The 22,574-nt window shown below is 43.4% G+C and overlaps 1 protein-coding gene across 1 annotated transcript in view; it reads left to right on the forward strand.

The window, feature by feature from the left end:
• Positions 1-13,504, forward strand: part of RGS22 (regulator of G protein signaling 22) — a 140,643-nt gene extending 127,139 nt beyond the window's left edge. Inside the window, exons 23-27 of the mRNA XM_075549437.1 lie at positions 1,974-2,123; positions 10,463-10,561; positions 11,985-12,078; positions 12,176-12,256; positions 13,317-13,504. Coding sequence (XP_075405552.1) covers positions 1,974-2,123; positions 10,463-10,561; positions 11,985-12,078; positions 12,176-12,256; positions 13,317-13,327 — 435 coding nt within the window. The 3' untranslated portion in view covers positions 13,328-13,504. The remainder of the gene's footprint in view (positions 1-1,973; positions 2,124-10,462; positions 10,562-11,984; positions 12,079-12,175; positions 12,257-13,316) is intronic.
• The last annotated feature ends 9,070 nt before the right edge of the window (positions 13,505-22,574 follow it).

Raw genomic sequence — 22,574 nt, forward strand, 5'->3', positions numbered from 1 at the left:
TCTTTGCAGTCTTAGGTGTGCTCCCTTGTGCCTCTGTAGGACAAGACCCCGCATTTGTCTCTTGCGACACTCTACCACACTAACTGGAACGTGACTGCCCTCATGTCTGACCTTCCCATTGGAGCATAAGCTCTTTGAAGACGGGCAGAGTTTCTAAGTTATTTGTGTGGCCTGATGCCTAGCCCAGAGTAGGCATTCATTAAACCTTTCTGATCAGAAGAATGAGTGCTACACGAAGAAATCTGTCATGATGGGTAGGAATAAGATTTAATTGGAAATGAGAACTATAGTGTATATTCGTGTATAAGCCAAGTTTTCCAATACACTTTCAATGCAGTTTTGTGGTAAAATTAGATGCCTAGACTTATATTCGGGTTGGCTTATACTGCAGTAAATACAGTAAGTTGAGTGGAAAGACTGAGCAATAAGTTAGCAGCACCTGCTTCTGTTAGCACTGTGGTCCCTGTGGCCCCACCTTGCCACCACCCTGCCTCCTTCCCAACAGCTTGAAAGGGTTTGCCCTACAAGGTACACTTTACCAAACCACTGACTGTGCCAACTGTGACCACCTCTTTGTAACTCATACCAGAAACCACTGCCCATCTGATGGTGGTGTGCAGACTCTACAGTTGTGAAAACATTTTGTAATCCACAACTTGGCCATTGTTAGGCTCTCACAGGAGTAAGATCATCTTGTGTCTTGCATTGAACAATTGTGTCCTTACTGGGCAGCTCTTACTGGAAGGGCGTCCAGATGGCAATATGCGAGAGCCGGGGCTGGGCCGGGTTCAGGAGAACCGAGAAGTCTGGCCATTTGGTGGAGGGAGAAGGCGGAGTATTTGAAGTTCAGAGTAAAAGCTGTTGTGATCGTTGCACCGGGCGACCAGCGATTGGTTCCCTGGTGAGGTGCATGGTGGGTAAATCTGCATGCAAGGCAACCTTTAGGTCTGCACTTCATCAGAGAAACCATCTCTGGCTTTTCAACTTCCGTAGCCCACGGAGGCTGTGGAACTCGCAGAGAGAACACCCTTTTACAGGGAGTAAATAATTTCAGAATTACTCCCAACATCCACGTCCTGGAAAGACGGATAGTGAGACCCGACGGCCCAGGCTCTGTTTATTACTGCAGCATTTATGTGAAAATAATTCCTCTTTCCCCCATGCCTTGGCTTGCAGCCTAATGGGATGGCTCATGTTCTCGCGGGCATTAGGAAAAAGCCATTCCTAGCAGCACGATATTGGACTTGTTGATGTGATGTGGCAAGGCCGACCTTGGAAGTGTGCCTCGGGCACTAATGGGCAGACTTGGCGCGGGAATCCAGCAGTGCTTCTTATCTCTGGAAGTATCACAATTAGCCACTTACTTTAGAGTGTCCTCCTCGAAAGCATTTGTCCAGGATCCCGGTCCACTTTTAAAATGCCACTTTTCTTGCTCTCAGATAAAAGGGAGATTATATCATTGAAAAGCTACTCAAGATTTAGTATTAGATCTGCTGCTTCATTTAAGAGCTTTTCCAGAGGCAAAATGGCATTTCCTCTCTCGGAAAGAAAGGAAAGGGGGGTGGGGGCTCCCCTTGATGAACTGAATATTTGGAATACTTGCCTGAAATGGCAGATCAGCTAGCATGGGTCTTAAAAGAAAACATAAATTTCTTATTTAAAAAGACCTAATGGAGTCTTTATTAATACAGTTGATTGGTTAGGGAAACATAAAGAATTAAGTGTACTTTAATGCGTACGTTTTTTTTCTTTTTCTCTCTCTTAAAGAAAGACGTCTCATTGGTAATAAAAAGCACTGATGGTAAGCATGTGCTGAGCTCAACGATACCAAGATGTCTGGAGACTATAAGTTTGGAGGAAACATGCTGGATATTAAAGACAGAATTGTTAATCCATTATTATGGTGAATTAGAGTTTAAATTGGTACATTTGTATGGAGTTGTAACCTGAGACCCACTTTGTTTTCCATGCAGATGACAATTTTTGGGGTTCTGTTTAAATACTGGCCTCAGTTTTGCGAGTTCAGGAAGAACCTAACTGACGAAAAGATGATGAGTGCGTTAGAGAAAAGACAATACAAGAAAAAGAAGTTTCCAGGCTTGGAAGACGAAAAATTTGGCAAGGTGAGACAAGACTCATTTTAGGGTTTAATGAGACCTGTAAAGGTATGTCATTATATGTGACTCTGTCAGTGGGTCTGGGCTGGGGAAGAGACAGAGAAGAAGTTATATGGTAGAGATTTTAGTGGTTTTAAGACTTGCAGTTTAGAGCCTTCAGCTTTGCTGTTGGATTCTTCACAACTCATCTCAAGTGGCCCCTCGTCCATGGGGAGCCTCCTTGCTCCCCAGGGGCAAGGGCAGCTCCTTTGGTGTGTATCCTGGGCAGTGACAGTCCTACCTCCCTTGTAAGTAACTGCACCAGCACGACTAAAGGCTACCTGTCACCATCTATCTCACCTTGATTTGCATCTGTGGTCCTCACTGGACTGAGATCCTCGGGACAGTGTCTGTTTCTCACAAGCACCCACACCCGCGTGCAGCACATAGTCAATGCACAATTGGTGGCCATTGTCCATTGACTGGATGAGGGAGGGAATGGTATTTTCAGCGTGGAAATTATGGAAGGACACACTGGCAGTGAAAGTTGTAAATGGGAGCTATGAAGTGGGCCAACCTGACTGTTTGTCTGTCCGTCTCTCCATTTAGTGTCCATCCATGCTTCTCTCTATTCATTTACTTGAGTGGAAGAGTAATTTCTCCTTCCCAGAAAGGATGCTCTTTCACATTTAAGATTATGGCTATTCGATTTTTAAAAGTACATGTAAAGCTCAATATGCAAACAGTGATACAGCAAACACTCCTATTTGCACAGATCAGAATCAACTCTGCTAACCTTTTGCCTCCTGTGCTCTTTGGCTTGTTTCCCCTGAGGGAATAAAAGAAAGATTCGAAATGGAGTAAAATCTCTTTGAGCCCTGCCCTGAGTTTTATCACCCTCTCTTTCTTCCAAGAGCAACTTTTTAAGTTTCATATACAGTCTTCTAGCACTTTTTAAAAATAGTTTTTTATAAACATATATGCATTCATAAATATTCTAGGACTTACATGCATTAAACAAGCATTCAGCTTACATAAATGTACCATTGGTGAACTATAGTTTTATGCATCTTGCTTTTTACCTAAAATGTTTTAAAAATTCTGCCGACATTGAACCACTTAGATCTACTTTATTCACGTTAATTACCTCATACTGTCCCATCATGTGGATAATACACAATTTTCCTATTGTCGGTTATTTTTTTGTTTTCTTACACAAACCACTTCAGACAGCATTTTAAGAAATGTGCCCAAAGGATCTACACATAACCCCCTCCCTGGGGGATGGACAACAGAAAAGTGGGTGGAGGGAGATGTCAGACAGTGTAAGACATGACCTAATAATTTATAAATTATCAAGGGTTCATGAAGGAGCGGGGATGGGGAGGGAGGGGGAAAATGAGGAACTGATAAGGGTTCAAGTAGAAAGCAAATGTTTTTTTTTTAAAGAATCATTTTATTGGGGGCTCGTACAACTCTTAACACAATCTATCCATCCATACATTGTATGTCAAGCACATTTGTACATTTGTTGCCCTCACCGTTCTCAAAGCATTTGCTTTCTACTTAAGCCCTTGGTATTAGCTCCTCATTTTCTCTCTCTCCCTCCCCGTTCCCCTCTCCCTCATGAATCCTTCATAATTTATAAATTATTTTGTCATATCTTACTTACACTGTCCGATGTCTCCCTTCACCCACTTTTTTGTTGTCTGTCCCGCAGGGAGGAGGTTATATGTAGATCCTTATAATCAGTTCCCCATTTCTATCCCACTTTCCCTCGACCCTCCAGTACCGCCACTCTCACCACTGGTCCTAAAGGGATCATCTGTCCTGGATTTCCTATCTGTACCAGTGTATATCCTCCGGTCTAGCAGAATTTGTAAGGTAGAATTGGGATCATGATAGTGAGGGTGGTGGGGTGAGCATTTAGGAACTAGAGGAAAGTTGCATGTTTCATCGTTGCTACACTGCACCCTGACTGGCTCATCTCCTCACCGTGACCCTTCTGTAAGGGGATGGCCAGTTGCCTACGGATGGGCTTTGGGTCCCCAATCTGCAATGATTTGATGTCTTGTTCTTTGATGCCTGATACCTGATCCCTTCGATACCTCATGGTCACACAGGCTGGTGTACTTTTTCCATGTGGGCTTTGTTGCTTCTGAGCTAGATAGCCACTTGTTTACCTTCTAGCCTTTCAGACTCCAGATGCAGTATCTCTTGATAGCCAGACACCATCAGCTTTCTTCACCATATTTGCTTATGTACTCATTTGTCTTCAACGATCATAAAGGGAAGGTGGGCACACAATGATGTGATATTTTTGCTCATTGGTGCATGATACCTGATCCTATCAACACCTCTGGCCACACAGGCTGGTGCGCTTTTTCCATGTGGGTTTTGTTGCTTCTGCTAGATGGCCACCTGTTTACCTTCTAGCCTTTAAGCTTTCTGCACTACATTTGTTTATGCACACATTTGTCTTCAGCTATTGTGTCAGGAAGGTGAGCATCATGGAATGCCAATTTAATAGAACAAAGTGTTCTTGCATTGAGGGAGTACTTGAGTGGAGGCCCAATATCCAACTGCTACCTTAATACTAAACCTATAAATATTTGCACATTACCTTAATACTAAACCTATAAATATATGCACGTATTTCTATTTCCCTATCATCATATATAAATATACTTACAAAAATAAATAAATAAAATATATACTTACATATGTACATGCCTATATTTAGATCTCTATAAATGCCCTTTGTGTCCTAGGTCTTTCCTCTATTTCCTTTTACTTTGCTCTTGTCCCACTATCATGCTCAGCCTTTGAGTTTCAGTAATTTCTCTTGGTTACATTGCCCTTGATCGATCCCTACCAGGCCTCTTACACCCTCCTTGCCACTGAATTTGGATCACTTGTTGTTCCTTTTGCCCCTGGGTTGGTCAACACCACTACCTTTCCCCTGCCTACCCTCTTCCATGCACCCCGGAACCATCAGTCCCGTTGTTTTCTCAGACTGTTCATCCAGCCTATCTTATCTAGATAACGTGCAGAGATAATAATATGCACAAAAAACAAGACATAGCTAAACAAAGTGACAAAAGAAAACAAAACGATGGCAACAACAACAACAAAAAACCCAATGACAGAAATAAATAAAAGTTTTTTAAAAAAAGAAAAAACTTTAAGTAGTTTACGGTTTGTTTGTTGACCTCTAGGAGTGACCTCCAGTCAAGTCCGTTGGGGTACCACAACCTCCCCAAAGTCTATCCTTGGCACTCCCTCGGGACCGCCCTATTCTGCTCCCTCTGCTACCCTGCCACACACCCTTAGTGTTTTTGCCTTGGTGTGGTGGGGTCAGACCAGGAGCAATCCTGACACTGTGTTGTCCCCTGTAGGGCTATGGGTCAGTCAGGGACATCATGTCTCATAGTGGGGCTAGCCATATGGTCTTCTGTGTGTACTGGCTGCTCTGAGCAGGGATACCATCCTCGAGGCTTGGTGGGCCAGGATGCACCCCACTCTTTCTTCCTCCCCTTTCATTTGCTCCTGTGTGCTCTGATCAGACATGTCCCTCATCCCGAGCTGTAGCTTCAGCGCTGTCCTCTAAAGTAAATTCTTCTGTGGAGAGGGGTAGCTGTCTACGTAGTTGGGATTGGAGTGAAAGCAAATGTTTTGAGTGACGAGTGCAACAAATGTACAAATATGCTTGACACAATGGATGGATGGATTGTGATAAGAGGTGTACGAGCCCCCAATACAATGATTTTTTTAAATGAAGAAAAGTTTCTCATAAGGCCCCTAATATACTATAATTAGCATCTATAGAAAAATGATAGACTTATACTGTGTAAAAAGTAAATACAGTAACAGATTGCCTGGGAGAGGAGGCATAAAGACATGTTAATTAGCAAGCTTGCCAAAGAAAGATGTGTCAAGATTCACGCGTCTTAAGAAATGTATGCAATTGTTAGGTAATGCAACATGTATAGTTTCAGTTTTGCAGAATGCTACCCATTTTTAGGAACCCTAATGGCTCAGTAATTTATGCTTTGCACTACGAACTGCAAGGTCAGCAATTTGAAACCATTAACTGCTCCTTGGGAGACAGATGAGGCTTTCTACTCCAACACAGATTTCCAGCCTCAGGGCAGTTCTTTCGGTGTCATTGAGCCATGGCTGACTCAGAGTGACCCCCTGTGTGTTTCTGAGACCGTAACTGTTTAAGAGCGTAGAAAGCCCAGTCTTATGCCTGCTGAGCTGCTGATGGTTTTGAACTGCTGAGCATGCTGACTGCAGCCCGGGGCTTAACCAGTATACTACAGGGGCTCCACTGGGGTGGTTCTACCCTGTCCTGATCAACTCAGTGGCAGTGAGTTTTGAGTTTACTATGTTCTCTCTCTGAAAACACATCAGGTTTGCATTCTTGCCAGCTAATAAGAGAATGTCGCTTTCTTTAGTTGATAGTCGCCTGGTCTGTGTGTTCATACTGTCTGATGATGACAAGTGGCCTTTAATCATGCTAAGATAATTACTTACCTTTCCCCGGTTGTTAGGGAGGCAGCACAAGTCCGCTGCGTTTACTACTAGGATCCCCTGTGGTGGTGGTGGTGGTGGGCTGCCCTGTTTCTTTGCCCATTATGTGGTGAGAACCATTTACCTTTTTCTTATACATTCCTACAAGGTATTGATGACTCCTGGATGCTAATTCCTTTGCTTGTTAGAAGGATTTTACAGATCTCAGAATCCATTGCTGACTTTTTAACCTTCACACCAGCAGTGATGAGTCTTCACATCCTTGGCATTTGGTCTTAGGATATTTTGTTGTCTTTTAGTGTGTAATACCCTAATGACTAATAACGAGTGTTATGAATTTTTCTATTTTGCCATTCTTAGATCTTCTTCAGGGAAGTGTCTGCCCAGGTCTTTGTCCATTTTTTAAAAACAGGTTGTTTATATTCTTATCATTGAGGTTTTACAGTCCTTTATATATTCTGCACGTGTATCATGTATCAGAAAAATATTTTACAAAGACTTTCTCTCAGGTTGTGGCTGGATATTTTATTTCAGTAGTGTATTTTGAAGATCAGAAGTTATTTTGGCAATATGCAATTTCAGTTTTTGTGGTTCACGTTATTTGAATGCTGTAGGAATGTGAAAGACCGTCTAGATTCATCGGGTTATATTCTAGAAGTTTTAACTCATATTTAGATTGATGACCTATGTTAAGTTCATTTTTATATATGATGTGGCAGGATTTAGGGGACAAGAGACCTCAAATCTCAATTATAATTTATGGAGAACAACATTTTTTTAAGTCTCAAGCAGGAAAGCCAAAGACGGATCATCTGGATGAGGGAGACCTGCAGCACAAGGGCATAATGGCATCAAAGGATTTATAGGGAGCTGGTGACGTAAATGGGACACAAGAGGGCAAAGGAAACTCACAAAATCATGATTGGTGTCAGGTCAAGACATCACAGTTATAGGCTGGACTACAAAAATCGGAATGGGACCATGATTGGACACATGTTAGACTAAAAAGCCTACAGGATTGGTTCAAGCAATCTGACCATCATGATGTGACCCTAGGACCCCAAAATTCTATCAAGGACACACCCAAGCAATCCCTAAAGACTAGGCTGCCCCTCCCGGACTGGCCAAGAAAGTGGTAGTAATTTACTTGCTAATGCACTCTGCCAGAGGGCTGTGCATAAGGCTTTCAGCAGCGGCTCCTTCCTCTCAAGTGCAGAGCTGAGTGCTTCTTCATTGTCTGCTCTTAGTCTGGAAGATCCACTGAAATCCATTCAATTCGGGTCACCCTGCTGGCATTTGAAATACCAGTGACATAGCTCCGGCATGACAGCAACACACAAGCCCCCATAGTATCACAAACTGGCCAAAGACCAGTCTCTGGAGGACATCATGTTTGGTACAGTCGAGGGTCAGCGAAGGAGAGGAAGGCTCTCAAAGAGATGAACTGACACCATGGCTGCACCAATGGGCTCAGGCATGGGAACAATGGTAGGGTGGAGATGGAGGATGGGATTAGGGCGTAACATAAAAGGGCATCAAAGAAAACGGTAATGTTTTATTTCTTAAGGCTACTTGGTACTGTTGGTATGTTTGACAGGTGCTTTATATGTATTTAATAACATCTTCTATGTGAATGATGCAATAGACTAAAGAGACCAGTGTTTCCGAGGTTCTCCTCGGTTGACAGTGTGTAGCATCTGGAGGTTGGGGGTGTGCCTTGTGGAATGGGGACCAAAGAAGACGGAGAAGCCAGAACATATAAGGAGGTGCCCGCAACAGCTTGCTTCTCAAGTCAATTCTCCTCAACGAGGCTTCAGATATTTTTGCTCCAACCTTCTCTAACATCAGGGAGACTCATATGCATATATAATAACCAATCAATTGTTCAAGGTAAATATGAAATGTTTCAAATCATTCACTTACATATAATTTTTCCATAATTATTCCCCTTCCAATAGTTCAGGTGATAATTAATCTAGTAATACCAGATTGTATCCCCCACCCTCAAAACAACTATACATCTAGGCCAATATAAAAAGTGTAATCAGACAGGGAACATAGTGCATTAGATGAAAATCATTACATCTGCCGCCTGGCAAGCCCTTGAGGCATGTCCACATCCAACGGAGCTGTGTAAATGGCCATGCCATAACTTTCTGAAGTTATGTGAAGTATGGATTTGGGATGGGGGTGAGGAATGAATGCTGTTTGCCTCACGTCTATGTGGGGGTCAACATTTATAACCCCTTCACTCTGCTTCCACCACCTGCTGAGGAAGTTCATTTCCACCCCAGACTTGCCTAATACGAATCCACATCTGCACAAGATCCCCGGTTAATAGCGCAGTTGCAAGGACCGCGCAGGGCCAGGCAGTGTTGTACACCAATGAGGTTGCTATGGGTGGTGTTGCAACCAACCCGACAGCACCTAACTACATACCTGGGGATATATAGTAGTCACCTCAAGATCTTGTTCAAAGGCATCTACGTTTTAGATTTTGACTCCCTATGGGAGAGGTGGAAATGAACCAGTATGTAACCTGCTTGGGAGCTCCTTAATTCTACCTGCGGCCTCTGACTAGCCCCACTAGTCACAATGGGTTGAGAGACTGCAACTCTTCACTGGAGTGAAAAACCCAGTCTTTCTCCCTCGGAGTTGCCTGGTAGATTTGAACTGCTGTCCTTGCTGTTAGCAGCACAACACATAACAGGGACCTGAATATACTTTCAATATAGTTTAAGGATCGAGAGATAGGTAGACACTTAACTAAAAGTGATAGAAGTAAAACATTTTGAGACTTAAAAAAAGGAATCCTTCTAAGGGGAACAGGGTGGGACATCAGAGAAAATCAAAATTTTAGTTCATCTTAAAAAATTGGAGCCTTGGCAAATGATTCTCAGCAGACATTGAATGAAGGGTTATGAAATTGAGGAGGCTATCAAGATGATCTACTCTACCCCAAGCTCTGAGGAAGACTACCTCAACGCCCCAGATGGGGTTTCAATTATTTTTTAATTGCTTGGCAATATAACTATATGGTCTGAAGCAAAACTTGGGACATACCATGTGACGAGCTTAGAGAGAATCTTAAACTGCAGCTTCCCCAGGAAAATCCAAGGTGTATAGTGATATTATTCCGATTGAACGTTAATGGTGGAAATGCAAATGTCCTTAATTGATCTCATCAGACATCGTTCATGTTCATGGAGCTGATAACTACTAACAATGTTAGGTACAAAGACTGACAGTTGAGAAGCAGCTGTTGCGGAGGATGACTATGAAAAATAAAGGAGGAATTCAACTTTCTAAAATGCTCATAACTGTACAATAAACATATTAGTTGCCCCTTGTCGTTAGATGCTGCTGAGTCGATTCCAACTCATAGCCACGCCCCATGTATGAAAGTGTGAAGCCTCTGGCCCTGTGTCACCCTCACAATGGTGGACGGTGGCACTTAACAGTAACTGGAAAGTTCAAACATGCCCTTTTTAAAAGACACGGACAATGTAAGCTAAGGGAAGAACTGCTTGTAAAGAGCGGTCCGGATGGAAGTTCATGAGAGAGTTGACGGTGGTTTTCATCGAATGCTAGACTTGAGGATGAGTTTTACATCCGACTTCATGATTGCCCTCTTGGTTTTGAAAGTCTCTTTGTACTAATGTAAATGAAAATGAAAGCTCAACACGATAGACGATCTCGCATTAATGATACTCGCTTGCAACCTCCGGTGAGCAGCTCACGAGGTAAGAGGTTATAGCTCCTTCATTACACATGTTTGTCCCCATGTCCTCATCCCTCTCGTGGAATCATTCCGCTGAATGTCGTTGCAGGATGTCTCCAGACAGCATGGAGGTATTTTGGGAATGGTCTCCAAAACAACTGCGTTGACTAGTGAATCACTTTTGGATTTACAGGCATATGGCCGACAGGTGAGCGGGGCAGATAGCGAGTACTTCCTCTGGGCAGCACTGGCTATAGCATGGCAACGCTGTCCGAAGGAGCTACAGGTGTGTTTGTGTTTAAATGAGGCCGAAAGTCTCATACTAGGAAAGGCTGGAAAGAGGGGAATCCTGTCTTCAGCGAACGTTAACATTTCAGTGTATTCTGGACGATATCAAAGAAAATCACTCCTTGATAGCCCTGAAGATTGAAGTCGCGGAAGCCACAGTGATTATCTTTTTGGAAAAGGAAACGGAAGGATACCAAATGCCTATTCTCACTTTCTGAATTCTTTGAAGTGGTCATAAAAGTTGGCAGGATGTGGCCACCAACTAATACAATGACTGGCATTTGATTTTAGAGACATAGCGTAAAAACAAGAGGGGCGAAATCTAGAACTTTAAATACCAGGCTTGTAATTAATTGTACTCTGTCACGTCCAGATCTGTTTTGCCTTCAAGCCTGATGAAATCTTTTACGCCCCTTTGAGCCTCATCTGTTAAAAGGAGAGGGAAAAAGGCCTGATAGTGTTGAGGATTTTGTCTATTGGTCTAAGAAACAAAAGAACTCTTGGAAACAAAGGCCAGCAGGGAGTAGACGTTGCTATTGTTATAATAGGCTGCCCTAGGGCAAGGGCAGGTGCTCCACCTGTGCGCTTGTTTCGGATTGATTTTGTACAGGTGAAACCCAAGTGGAGAACCACCCTCTCAAACTTGGGTCTTTCCAAAATTAATAATCAAACTGAGTCTGCAAAGGTGACAGAACAGCGGTCAAAAGAGCTACAACGGTTTTGTGACTTGGCGTCACTGAAAAATAAAAGAATGCATCATCCCGCACTCATCCCTGCCCTCCCACCCACCAGGGGACAGGGAATTCAGAACCTTACTTCTAGACTGTAGGAAAAAAATACTTAGTCGTCATAAGAGCTCCTATTTAAATTGGGAAAAAAAGATGAATAATAATGTGGAGGACCCAGCTCAAAAATGACATATGAAATTCAGCATAGGTAAGTCTATAGAGACAGTAATTGGATTAATAGTTTCTGAAGAGTATGGCGGGGGATGCTGGGTGGGGTGTGGTGGGGCTAATCGTGAGCACAAGAAGGAAGAAAATGTTCTAAAATTGACTGTGGTGATGACCGCACAGCTCTTTGTAATGTGGTGAAGCCATTAAAATGTATGCAAATTATATGTTAACAAAATTGGGGGAAAAGGTGAAATGGGTAAGTTGAGTCTGAAAATTCTTCAAATAGTACGTTTACCTTGTCTACTTTTCTTTATGTATGCAATAATGAACACAATACTGTTTTACGTTAATAAAAAGCATAAGTGAAGAGATAAGCTGTCTGTCTTACCTTGCATGTCTTTTACGAGACAAAATGCCCAGAATTAACTCTGAGAATTGGTTTCAAAGCCCACCTGGTGCTATTCCAAGTACATAGAAGCCTTAGAACACGAGAGGATTCTTCTTAAAATTCAAGAAGAGTTAGAAAAAAAGTTAATGTCAGGTAATTTTTGCTTTACTCTCTTTTATCACAGATTAATTTCAGAAGATTTTGCCAGTGATTAATTTATGTTTTCTTTATTTCTCTTATGTTTATGCAGCCACACCATCTGTTACGAATTTTAAACCTAATGCTTCAAGTATGTCTTTGAAAAAAGCCATGTCTTCCCACATCTCCCAGAGTGAGTTCCTGGCAATGGTCGCTCTGCTGTTCTTTCCTCATTTGTGGGGTTCTGCCTCTCCTACAGCTGTCCAGACCTAGAGGGCAGGGAGGGCGAGGGCCGACCCCTTGCCCCAGCGGTTCTGATCCCCAAATTGGGAAGACTTCAAAGGTCGTATGTCCCTGTCTCTCTCGTTCTGCCTCTTGTTTTCCCTCCACTAAGGAAGAGGAGAGACTAGGAGGTGTGCTCTTGTATTGAGAGGACCCGTGTTTACTCGCTGCTGCACAGAGCTGTCGCATAAATCATGGCCAGATTGTTGGGCAGCCCTGCCCCACGTCCCTCTATCACACACATGCTCACGTACAATGCACACACACGAGCCCACAGACACACATACAGACCCAGGACAAGCAGTGGCACCATGCCTCTCTTCTGAATAGCACGGTCTCCTGGGAAGTCAGGCCCCTGGAGTTGGCACCAATTGTCCTTTTGACTCCACATCCATCTCCACCCAAACCCATGTATGGAGCAAATGGACTCCAGTTCGGTTTACCAAGCTCAGCTTTTCCAAGTTGGGAAATCTATGAAGGAAATGAAAAGAAAGAACTGAAAACGAAGCCAATCACCACGCTGCCAAACCACTACTGGTGTGGTTGATGATACAGCTTTGGGGGGGTTCTGACCCTGGAGTTGACGGGCCTTTCTAAAGAAGGAGAGTAGCATCCTGTAGAAGAGATGCCACTCAACGATGGGCCCTTTAAAAGGCTTTCTCTTTCTCTTATCTTTTGTCTTGCAGCTTAACCTTTTGGTTTCTTAAAAGCCTTAGCTCTTTGGTTCTTGGGCGGCCTCCTTAGCTGGCCTTGGTGTTCTTTTCTCTCCCGAGTCCCTTCGCCACTTTCTGAAGGACTGCACACTCCCCACTCTTAGACCAGCCCAGCTCATTCCCACCATTCCGCGTGCTGGCACATCTGTTAACTTTTTAAATCCTCACAACCACTCTGTGGGAGTTTTTTGTTTGGGTTTTACATTTTCTATAGCTTCTTAGGTTTTCATCTGTTTTTCTTTCTTTCTTTTTTTACAGGGATTCTTTAAGGCAGATTTAACTCACATGAGAAGCTCAAGTAATCGGGTCTGCATTAGAGCAAGCTCGCCGTGTCAATAAAGTTTGACTTGTTCTGTTCCGTTGTTTTAAAATCAAAATGCTTCTGCACACCTGGTATGCAAGACTACACGTTGAAAGGCATGTTTCAGATAAGGTGACGATTATCCACGTTAGAAGAATCTAAATGTTCTGTTAATCACTGTCTTTAAGAAAGTAAGATGGCATGGTCCTCGAGACATCATTGAGCACATAGTCCTTGAACCCTTCCTGCATCTGATTAGCAGATATAGTCAGTAGAACGCTGGGCGACGAACCTTCCTAGCAGTCAATCAACCCAGGACATAATGGGACGAGCTTCCCCCATCCCAGCTCCAATTCTAAAAGGATCTTAACACATTAAAGCAGGGGTGCAGACGACTCGAGTGTGGTATTTGCTGGCAATGCAGGTTCTTGGGCCCATTCCCTAAGAGTTGGATCCAGCACTTCTCAGGTAGGGCCCAGGAAGCTCTGTAACAGGCACCCCCAGGTGATTGTGAACCAGGTGCCTTAGGAGCCACCCCCTGAGATAAACTATTCAGCTAGCAAGGAAAGAGCTTTGAAAAGTGAAAGCCCCTTATTGACTGGAGCTATACTTGTGGCAGAGAGAGGCCTCCCATGCTGTATTCTGGAGGGAGAGGGGAAGATGGGAGGATGAACCTTTACCATCTGTGGATCACATGTCTCAGGAGCTCTGGAAACTCTGACCTGGAGTATGATCTGCCGGAAGCTCTGGCCTTCCACTCTTAGGTGGTCTCAAAGCATGTGTTCAAGGGAGAAACCACCACCTTCTAATTCTCCAGGGAGACGTTTTAAAGGGGACACACGATTCCCAGCGTTGGAAGACAGACCTCAGAGAGGAGCCTAATTCTAAAGCAGGGGTTTGGGACACTTTGAAACAAATAAATGTTGGAACCTTGCAGTTCTGCCCCCTCCCCTCCACCGTCACCAGCCACTCCCACTTTCTCCCATTGCCCCATTCTTTTAAAGTATTAAAGAGCAGTCTACAGTCCGTTGGACTCCAGAATAAAATAGAGAACTCATCATCTTAGTGTGTACTGTGTTATCGACACTAAACTGGCAGTAACTGTTGCACTACCATATCTAGCTGTCCAAGGAGCCCCTGGGTGTACATGGTTAAGCAGTCCATTACTACCTGAGAGGTTGGTGGTTCAAACCCACCCATGGGTGCGTGGGGAGCCAAGGCAGGATTTGTTTCCCAAGGTCACAGACACTTGGAAACCATCGGAGCCGTTCTGCTCTGCTGTGCACACTCGGGGTCACCTTGAATAGACACTGACTTGAGAGCAACTAACCACAACTCTTGACTTCTTTCATGTCCCCTTCCCCACAAAGCCGCCCCCAGGAGAGGCAATCTCCAAACATCAGGGGGCCCAGGACTTCGGACAGAGTTTCCTCGGTCGCAGGTCTCCAATGCTCCTCCTCCACACAGCCTGTTGGATACGTGTCTTCTTCTGGATCTTTATCACCTTGAGTCCAGGGCCTAATTAGTTTCCCTTAGACAGGGCTGGCCACCTTGCTATCCTCAGAGGGATTTTTTCCTACAACGCAAACTTTATTATATCCTGTTCCATAAATCCAATCCTCCTTTCTGATTATTGGTAAGCTCTTAATGGGTAAAAATAAAGCCCCTTCATTAGCATGATGTCTGTATAAGGCCATCCTGTCTTTCAATGTAAACAGAAGAAGCTGTCTTTGATGTGCCTCGCTTTCCCTGTCTACCCCAAAGAGCTTCAGAAGTTATCACTCCCTTGTTATAATAACCCAGCATTCTATGATGCTAACCTTCCCTACATGATCGCTGAAGACAAACTGGGTACATAGGCAAATATGGTGAAGAAAGCGGATGGTGCCCAGCTATTAAAAGATAAAGTGCCTGGGTCTTACAGGCTTGAAGTTAAACAAGTGACCATCTAGCAGGGAAGTAACAAAGTTCACGTGGAAGAAGCACACCAGCCTGTGTGATCACGAAATGTCTACAGGATGAGGTATCAGGCATCAGAAGATCCAAAGCAATCATATTGATGTTAATGAGGGGAATCGGAGTAGAGATCCAACACCCATCTGTAGACAATTAGACATCCCCTCACAGAAGGGCCACAGAGAAGGGACAAGTCAACCAGGGTGCAGTGTAGCACTGATGAAACACACAACCTTCCTCTAGTTCTTTAATGCTTTCAAACCACCACCACCACCACCCACTATCCTGACCCCAGGTCTACCTTACAAACTTGGCTAGACTGGAGCATGTACATTGGTACAGATAAGAGCTCTTGAAACACAGAATCCAGGACATATAAACCCCCTAGGAACAATAATGGGGTAGTGATACCATGAGAGTAAAGGGAAGGTAGGGAGAGAAGGGGGAAAAATGGGGATCTGATCTCAATGATAGAAGTATAGCTTCTCCCTGAGGGAGACTGACAACAGAAACATGGGTGAAGGGAGACAGCAATTGGTGTAAGATATGAACATTATAGTTATCATTTATCAGGAGGTCATGAGAGTGTGAATAGGGGAGGGTGAGAAAAAAGAGGAGCTGATACCAAGGGCTCAAATAGAAAGTAAATGTTTAGAAAATGATGATGGCAACATATGTACAAATATGCTTGACGTAATTTATGTGTGGATTGTTATAAGAGCTGTTAGAGCCCCCAGTAAAACAGAAATAAAAATTTAAAAAATCAAACAAGTAAAATAAAGAATGAAAAGAAAAAAACTCGAATAAAATGATGAAAAAGTAAACAATCTAAAAAAGTTATTACTCCTTCTTCATAACACTAATAGCACTAAAGCTTGTTCATAACTATAATAGCACCATTGACTCCACCTCATTTACAAAGATATCTGTCTCCCCCATTAAGGCTATTGTTTAACTGCTTTTTACTACCTTACATACCCAAATCCACACTCAACCCATTTCTGCCCAGTTGATTCAACATATAGGTCAGATTAGAACTGCTTTTTTGGGTTTCCAAGGCTATAAATCTTTACAGGAGCAGCCAGCCTCATCTTTCTCCCTTGGAGCAGATGGTGGGTTTGAACTGCTGACCTTGTGGCTGACTGCTCAATGTGTAACTCACTACACTACAAGGGCTCCTTCCATAGAACCTAGAAAATAGATGCTTACTAAGTAGTGGTGAACGAATGGAGTAAATATCTCTACTGCAAATCATAGGTAAAAGTCTCATCTAAGAACGTTCAGTATGTTATTCCCAGAAAATATGCTATTGGTGGGTTTTGTAATTATGAATACATAGAAACATGATTGTATGTACAGTGTATAATCTTTGTCTTGTCTACATTGTTCTTTATACCTGTGAAAATGCCCCTGGGTGCCATCCCAGCTGTCAGAGAAGAGTGCGTAACAAGAAATGCTTCTTAAGTCACCTCACACCCAGTTCTCTCCACTTCGCTACGTAGTGACATTTGCCATGGAGGCGACATCACTGACCTCTGCCTGCTACTTGTCAGTCACACTGCTCCATGATGACCACCCAAAGTACCTCCAGATAATGCGACATCACCCTGAGCTAGAACCCCCATTGTAGACTTGGTGATGCCTTTACATTTTCATTTAGGAAATGTCAGATAAGTTCTAGTTGCCTAGCATATCTATCTATCTATCTATACATAAAATCACAGGCTAGGCTCACAAGACTGGTAGCAGGGCCTTTTGATTGATGATGACATGTTTATTTTGCTGATTATCTAAATTACACGCACTTGAATCGTTTTTTTCCTTTTGTATCATCTTTGGAAACATTAAAGGGGACACAGTAAATGCTTCTTGAATTAACAAACCCTTTTTAAAAAATTCTTCACATTTAATGTAGCATATGCCGTATTTTAGGTAATCTTTAAAATATCCTTAAGTTGGACTTTGGTGTATAAATTCAATAAAAAATGCCAATTGTACTCCAGTTTTACATCGGATGTGTCTTATTTTATGAGCTGTATTAAACATAAGAGCGACTGAGCTCTGGAAGAGGCCTCCAAGTTTTAAAAATGCACAAATTACATGTATACTATGTAAACATGTACCCTTCAGAACAGGAAAATTAAGCTCATCTGTTGTTTGCTTGATTTTTTTTATGGTTTGGGTGAGAGTTTACAGAGCAAATTCGTTTTCCATTCAACGGTTTTTGTTGTGGTTGACCTATGACGTTAGTCCTAATTTCCTCAGTGTAACAGCCCTCTTCCCACTTCCTCCGCGAGTTCCCCATTTCCATTCATCCACCTTTTCTGCCCCTTCTTGTCTTCTGAGCTTTGATTTTGGGCAAATCCTGCTCTTTGGGCCCCGCATGGTCGATGGTTCTGAGGATTACCTCCTCCTGGGCATTACTGTCTACTCTACAGAGCTGTCTGCTGCTTGATGGAAAGGTGATACCTAGTGGATTGGGTTTGCTTCCTAGTTTGAACTGTCTATGGCGTTAGAAACCAAGGGGTGTCTGGTCTTGGGAGTCCTAGCAGTCTCTATCAGACCAGTAATTCTGGTCCTTTTTCATGATATTGCATTCTGATTTACAGTTTTCTCCCACTCGGAGACTTTCGCTCACGCTCCTGATCCCAGCGGTCAGTTGTGGCAGCCGAGTCCAGTAGTCCTTTGGGCGAATTATTTCCTTGGCTCTTTGCTTTTCTTCACTTTTCTCTCTTCCATCCAGGGAGACCTGTTGTTGCATCTGAGACGGCTGAGGCCCTAGTTTTTAAGACCCTGGTTGCCGCTCACCAAAGTGCTATACAGACCACTGTCTTTGGACCATTCTGCCATTGAGCGAGGAAATGTCCCCAGGTTATGATTCGAACCCCCTTAACAATGTGACTCATTCCCTCAAGGTGTTGGTTATGGCTAAGACATATTTATAATGTACCCCTATATGCTGTACTGTATATATATTTTAGTACACACAAATACATATGTAGAAATATCCTCTGCCAATTTACTGTGTGTACTTGAGTATAAGCCAACCTGAATATCAGCCCAGGCACCATATTTTACCACAAAAGCTGCATTAAAAATGTGCTGAAAAACTCGGTTTACACACGAGTATATATGGTAAATATACTCACGGGTATAGATCCATTCACCGTCCCATGTCTCTCCACTCACAGATTATTGTTATTACTGTTATTACAGTGTTTACCTTTGTTGCTTTAAACTCTTGTGCACTTCCCAGTATCGCCCTGTGCCTGATCGTGTTGTTCTGACCCTCTTCCTTATTGCTTATTGCCTTCCCTGCCAGCCAAGTTAATACACATCTACTCTCCAGTCCATGATCCTCCCTCCTTTTCCTCCATTCCCTCCATACTAACCACCAAAGAAGGCTTCTTTCTGCCCTCCAGCGAGCTATTTATCTCTGTCATACATCCAAGTGAGGTCATCGAGCTGCCACCTGATTGATAGGCTACACTCCACCCCTTCACTCTTAATATCCTCAAGTTGACAGGAGATTATGTAACTACCACAGCGCCTCTGGGTGGGTTTGCAGCAGCGGGGCATGTTACCCATCCAGGATTTCTACTGTCATGTGACTGAGCGAAAGGCAGCCTCATCTACCAGCCTTCCCACCACTACCAACTGCCAACGGTCCATTCTGATTCATAGTGATTCTGGAAGAGAGGGAGAAGCTGCATCAAGGGGTCTCCCAAATGGCATCTTTTCTCTTACAGAGGGCTGGTGAGCATGAACTACTGCCCTTCCAGTTAGCGGCCATCACTTAGCCCAGGGATCCTTCTGTGAGCCTTGGGTTGTGCAATCCTTCCTAGCAAGCTGGGACCTGTTAGCTCGAATAGCCTACCACCAGGAGAGGGGCCTGACAGTCAGCTCTTGTTGGGGCCTGCAGCCTTGGAGACCGATGCAGGCGGTTCTACTCCACGAGCTGACATGCATCATGCATCAACTTGATGCACCTACAGCAGCAGCAGTCCGTGGGCCTGGCCATCTCTTCATGTTTGGGGCCATTTGCATTTCTGTGTGTCTGAATGTTTTCTTCTAGCAGATGTCAATGTCTCCATTGAGGGGTTCACTTTTAGGGAAAAATGGTTTGCTAGTGTGCTAATATTGGTAAACAAATCCATAAAAACTCATGTATGAGAGTTTTATAGAAAGGTTATGTGCACATCAAGAAAACACCCAACCCAGTGTTGTTCAAGCCCACAAGTTCAACATTAGCCCATATGTCTGACACCAATTCACAAAGTCCTCCTCCACCTCACAAAACACATGCACTGAAGTCAACTGCAGGAGGAAAGTCGAATCAGTGACCATGTAAGCTTCTCAGTGCTGGCAGGGGTCTCCACATGGCTGCTCCAGCACCCAGGGCTGCATCAGGGTAAGCCCATGAAGCTTCTTCTTGGGGATGTCTTGTAGGAAGTGAACCTTGCCAGCTGAAGCAGGGAACTGGCTAAGGCAGCTGCACCCTGGTGGGACCATCACAATGCAAGAGATCTGAGAACTCGAAAGGCGAGGCTCACCAAGCCATTTATCTCTCCACCTTCAATGAACCCCACATGTGTTTATCAGCCAGGTGGGTACAATAAACTTTAACTATCTCAGCTGGTTTCCCCCCATGTAATAGGAAAATAAAGCTTTGTCTATGATAGTCATTGATTTGGAGCTTTCCAGGAGTCTTTGGACTTTGCTTATTATGACTTTTTTCTAGGTACAGAATTAAACAACAATAATGTTTCAGATTTAGATTCTAGATTTAGTTATATGCTGAACAAGGCCCTTCTGACTCCAGGATGACGGAGCATTAATAAAAGCAAGTGACAGCGTTAAAAAAAAGCACACAAAAGCACCCCAAAACACCTAGTCTCATATAGTATTTTCCTTTTGTGATTCTTCACTCAGCTTAATTCCCTCCAAGGAACCTTGGTAGTACAGTAGATATGTGTTGAGCTGCTAACTACAAGGTCAGCAGTTCAAAACCACTATATGTTCCACTGGGAAAAGATGAGGCTTACTACTCCTGTGGAGAGCTACAGAACAGACTTGACAGCCCACAGGGGCAGCTCTTCTCTGTCCTCTTGGGTGGTTATGCAATGGACTTACTCAATGGCAGTGGGCTCTGTTAACATGGCGGAAGTGGTGCTGTCAGATAAAACCCTTCTACCTCATAATTTCTTCCATTCGCTTTAGCTACTCTCTATTCAATAGCAGTTTCAAAGTCTCTTCTGGCATCCACTTTTGTCTTTACTTTCTATCCTGTCCTTTCAAGGGCCCTTTTTGCTTTCTTCATGTATGGTGTTCACGATGCCATCCCCTCTGGGCGTTGTCGCCACATCAAATCTGTTCCGAGATCGTCTCCTAGTTCAAAGGAGATAGACTCAAGGTCATATTTTGGCTCTCACGAAATTGTTTTAATTTTATTCAATTTCAACCTGAACTTGCACACGAGCAACTGGTGATCTGTTCCACAGTCAGCCCCTGGCCCTCATTTTGGCTGCTGATATTGAACTACTTCATCATCTCTTCCCACAGATGTAGTCAGTTCGATTCCTGTGTTTTCCATCTGGTGAGGTTTACATGTATAATTGTCTTGTGAGTTGTAGAAAGAAGGCATTTGTTGCAAGAACATTTTGTTCTATTAAACTGGCATTCCATGATGCTCACCTTCCCAACACAATCACTGAAGACAAAACTGGTGCATAAGCAAATGTGGTGAAGAAAGCTGATGGTGCCCAGCTACCAAAATATACAGTGTCTGGGGTCTTAAAGGCTTGAAGGTAAACAAGTGGCCATCTAGCTGAGAAGCAACAAAGCCTACATGAAAGAAGCACGCCAGCCTGTCTGATCACAAGGTGTCAAATAGGATCAGGTATCATGCATCAAAGAACAAAAAATCGTATCATTGTGAATGAGGTGTTATGTGAGTGGAGACCCAAAGCCCACCTGTAGACAACTGGACATCCTCTTCCAGAAAGGTCACAGGGAGGAGACAAGCCAGTCAGGGTTCAGTATAGCAATAATGAACCATACAATTTTCCTCTTGTTCTTCAATGCCTCCTCCTCCCCACTATCATGATCCCAATTCTACCTTACAAATCTGGTTAAACCAGAGGACGTACACGGTTTCAGATAAGAACTGGAAACACAAGGAATCCAGGACAGATAAACCCCTCCGTACCAATAATGAGAGTAGCGATACCAGGAGGGGAAGGGGAAGGTGAGGTAGAAAGGGGGAACTTATCACAATGATATACATATAACCCCCTCCCTGGAGAACAGACAACATAAAAGTGGGCAAAGGGAGACATCAAACAGTGCAATAGATGAGAAAATAATAATTGATAAATTATGAAGGGTTCGGGAGGGTGGGGGGGATAAATGAGCTGATACCAAGGGCTCAAGTAGGAAGAAAATACTTTGAAAGTGATGATGACAACATATGTACAAATGTGATTGACCCAATGGATATGTATGGATTGTGATAAGAGCTGTAAGAGCTCCCGATAAAATGATTTTTAAAAAGAGAGAAGACTGCTAGCTATGGCTTCCTGATGAATTGACATGGTGAGACTTGGTTTGGATTTGTGGTTTCCAGAATTCTAAAAATTAGATGTTCTTTAATGCTACTCCATGGTCCTGTCAATTTGTCCTACTGTGGTTTCTGTGATGCTGGGAGCTTGCCACTGGTATTTCAAATATCAGCAGGTTCACCCATAGTCAACATGTGACAATTCAAAATGAGAAGAAACAGCTGTCAACATCCATGAATAATCAAAATTGGATGTTGTCAAAAAACAACATGGAACATGTAAATATTGAAAACTGAGGTTTTAGTGAGCTGAAAGGGACTGGTATTGGCCACTTTGAATCAGTCATCAAATTTACTCTGCCAGGATTGACGATTTCAAGAGGGATGTCTGTTAGGTAGGGTTCCTTAGAGAAGCAAAAATAGAACATGTATGTATGTATGTATGTATGTATAAATATATATGAATAAATTTATATAGAACATTAGTCCATACAGTAGTACAGAGAGCTCAGTCCAACTCACTTGGATGAGACAGTTAATATACTGTAAGTCCTTCCAACTTACACAGCCATCAGCCCAAGGCCAAGGTAGCAGCCAGTAGGAAGATGGAAGTGGTGAGTAACGCACTGTGGCAAAGCAGGGCTAGGCTGCGCCTCATGGTGTAGCGATGTGAAGTGGCTGCCTAGAAATGTGGTGTCTG

The sequence above is a fragment of the Tenrec ecaudatus genome, chromosome 5 (genome assembly GCF_050624435.1).
Source record: "Tenrec ecaudatus isolate mTenEca1 chromosome 5, mTenEca1.hap1, whole genome shotgun sequence".
NCBI lineage: Eukaryota > Metazoa > Chordata > Mammalia > Afrosoricida > Tenrecidae > Tenrec > Tenrec ecaudatus.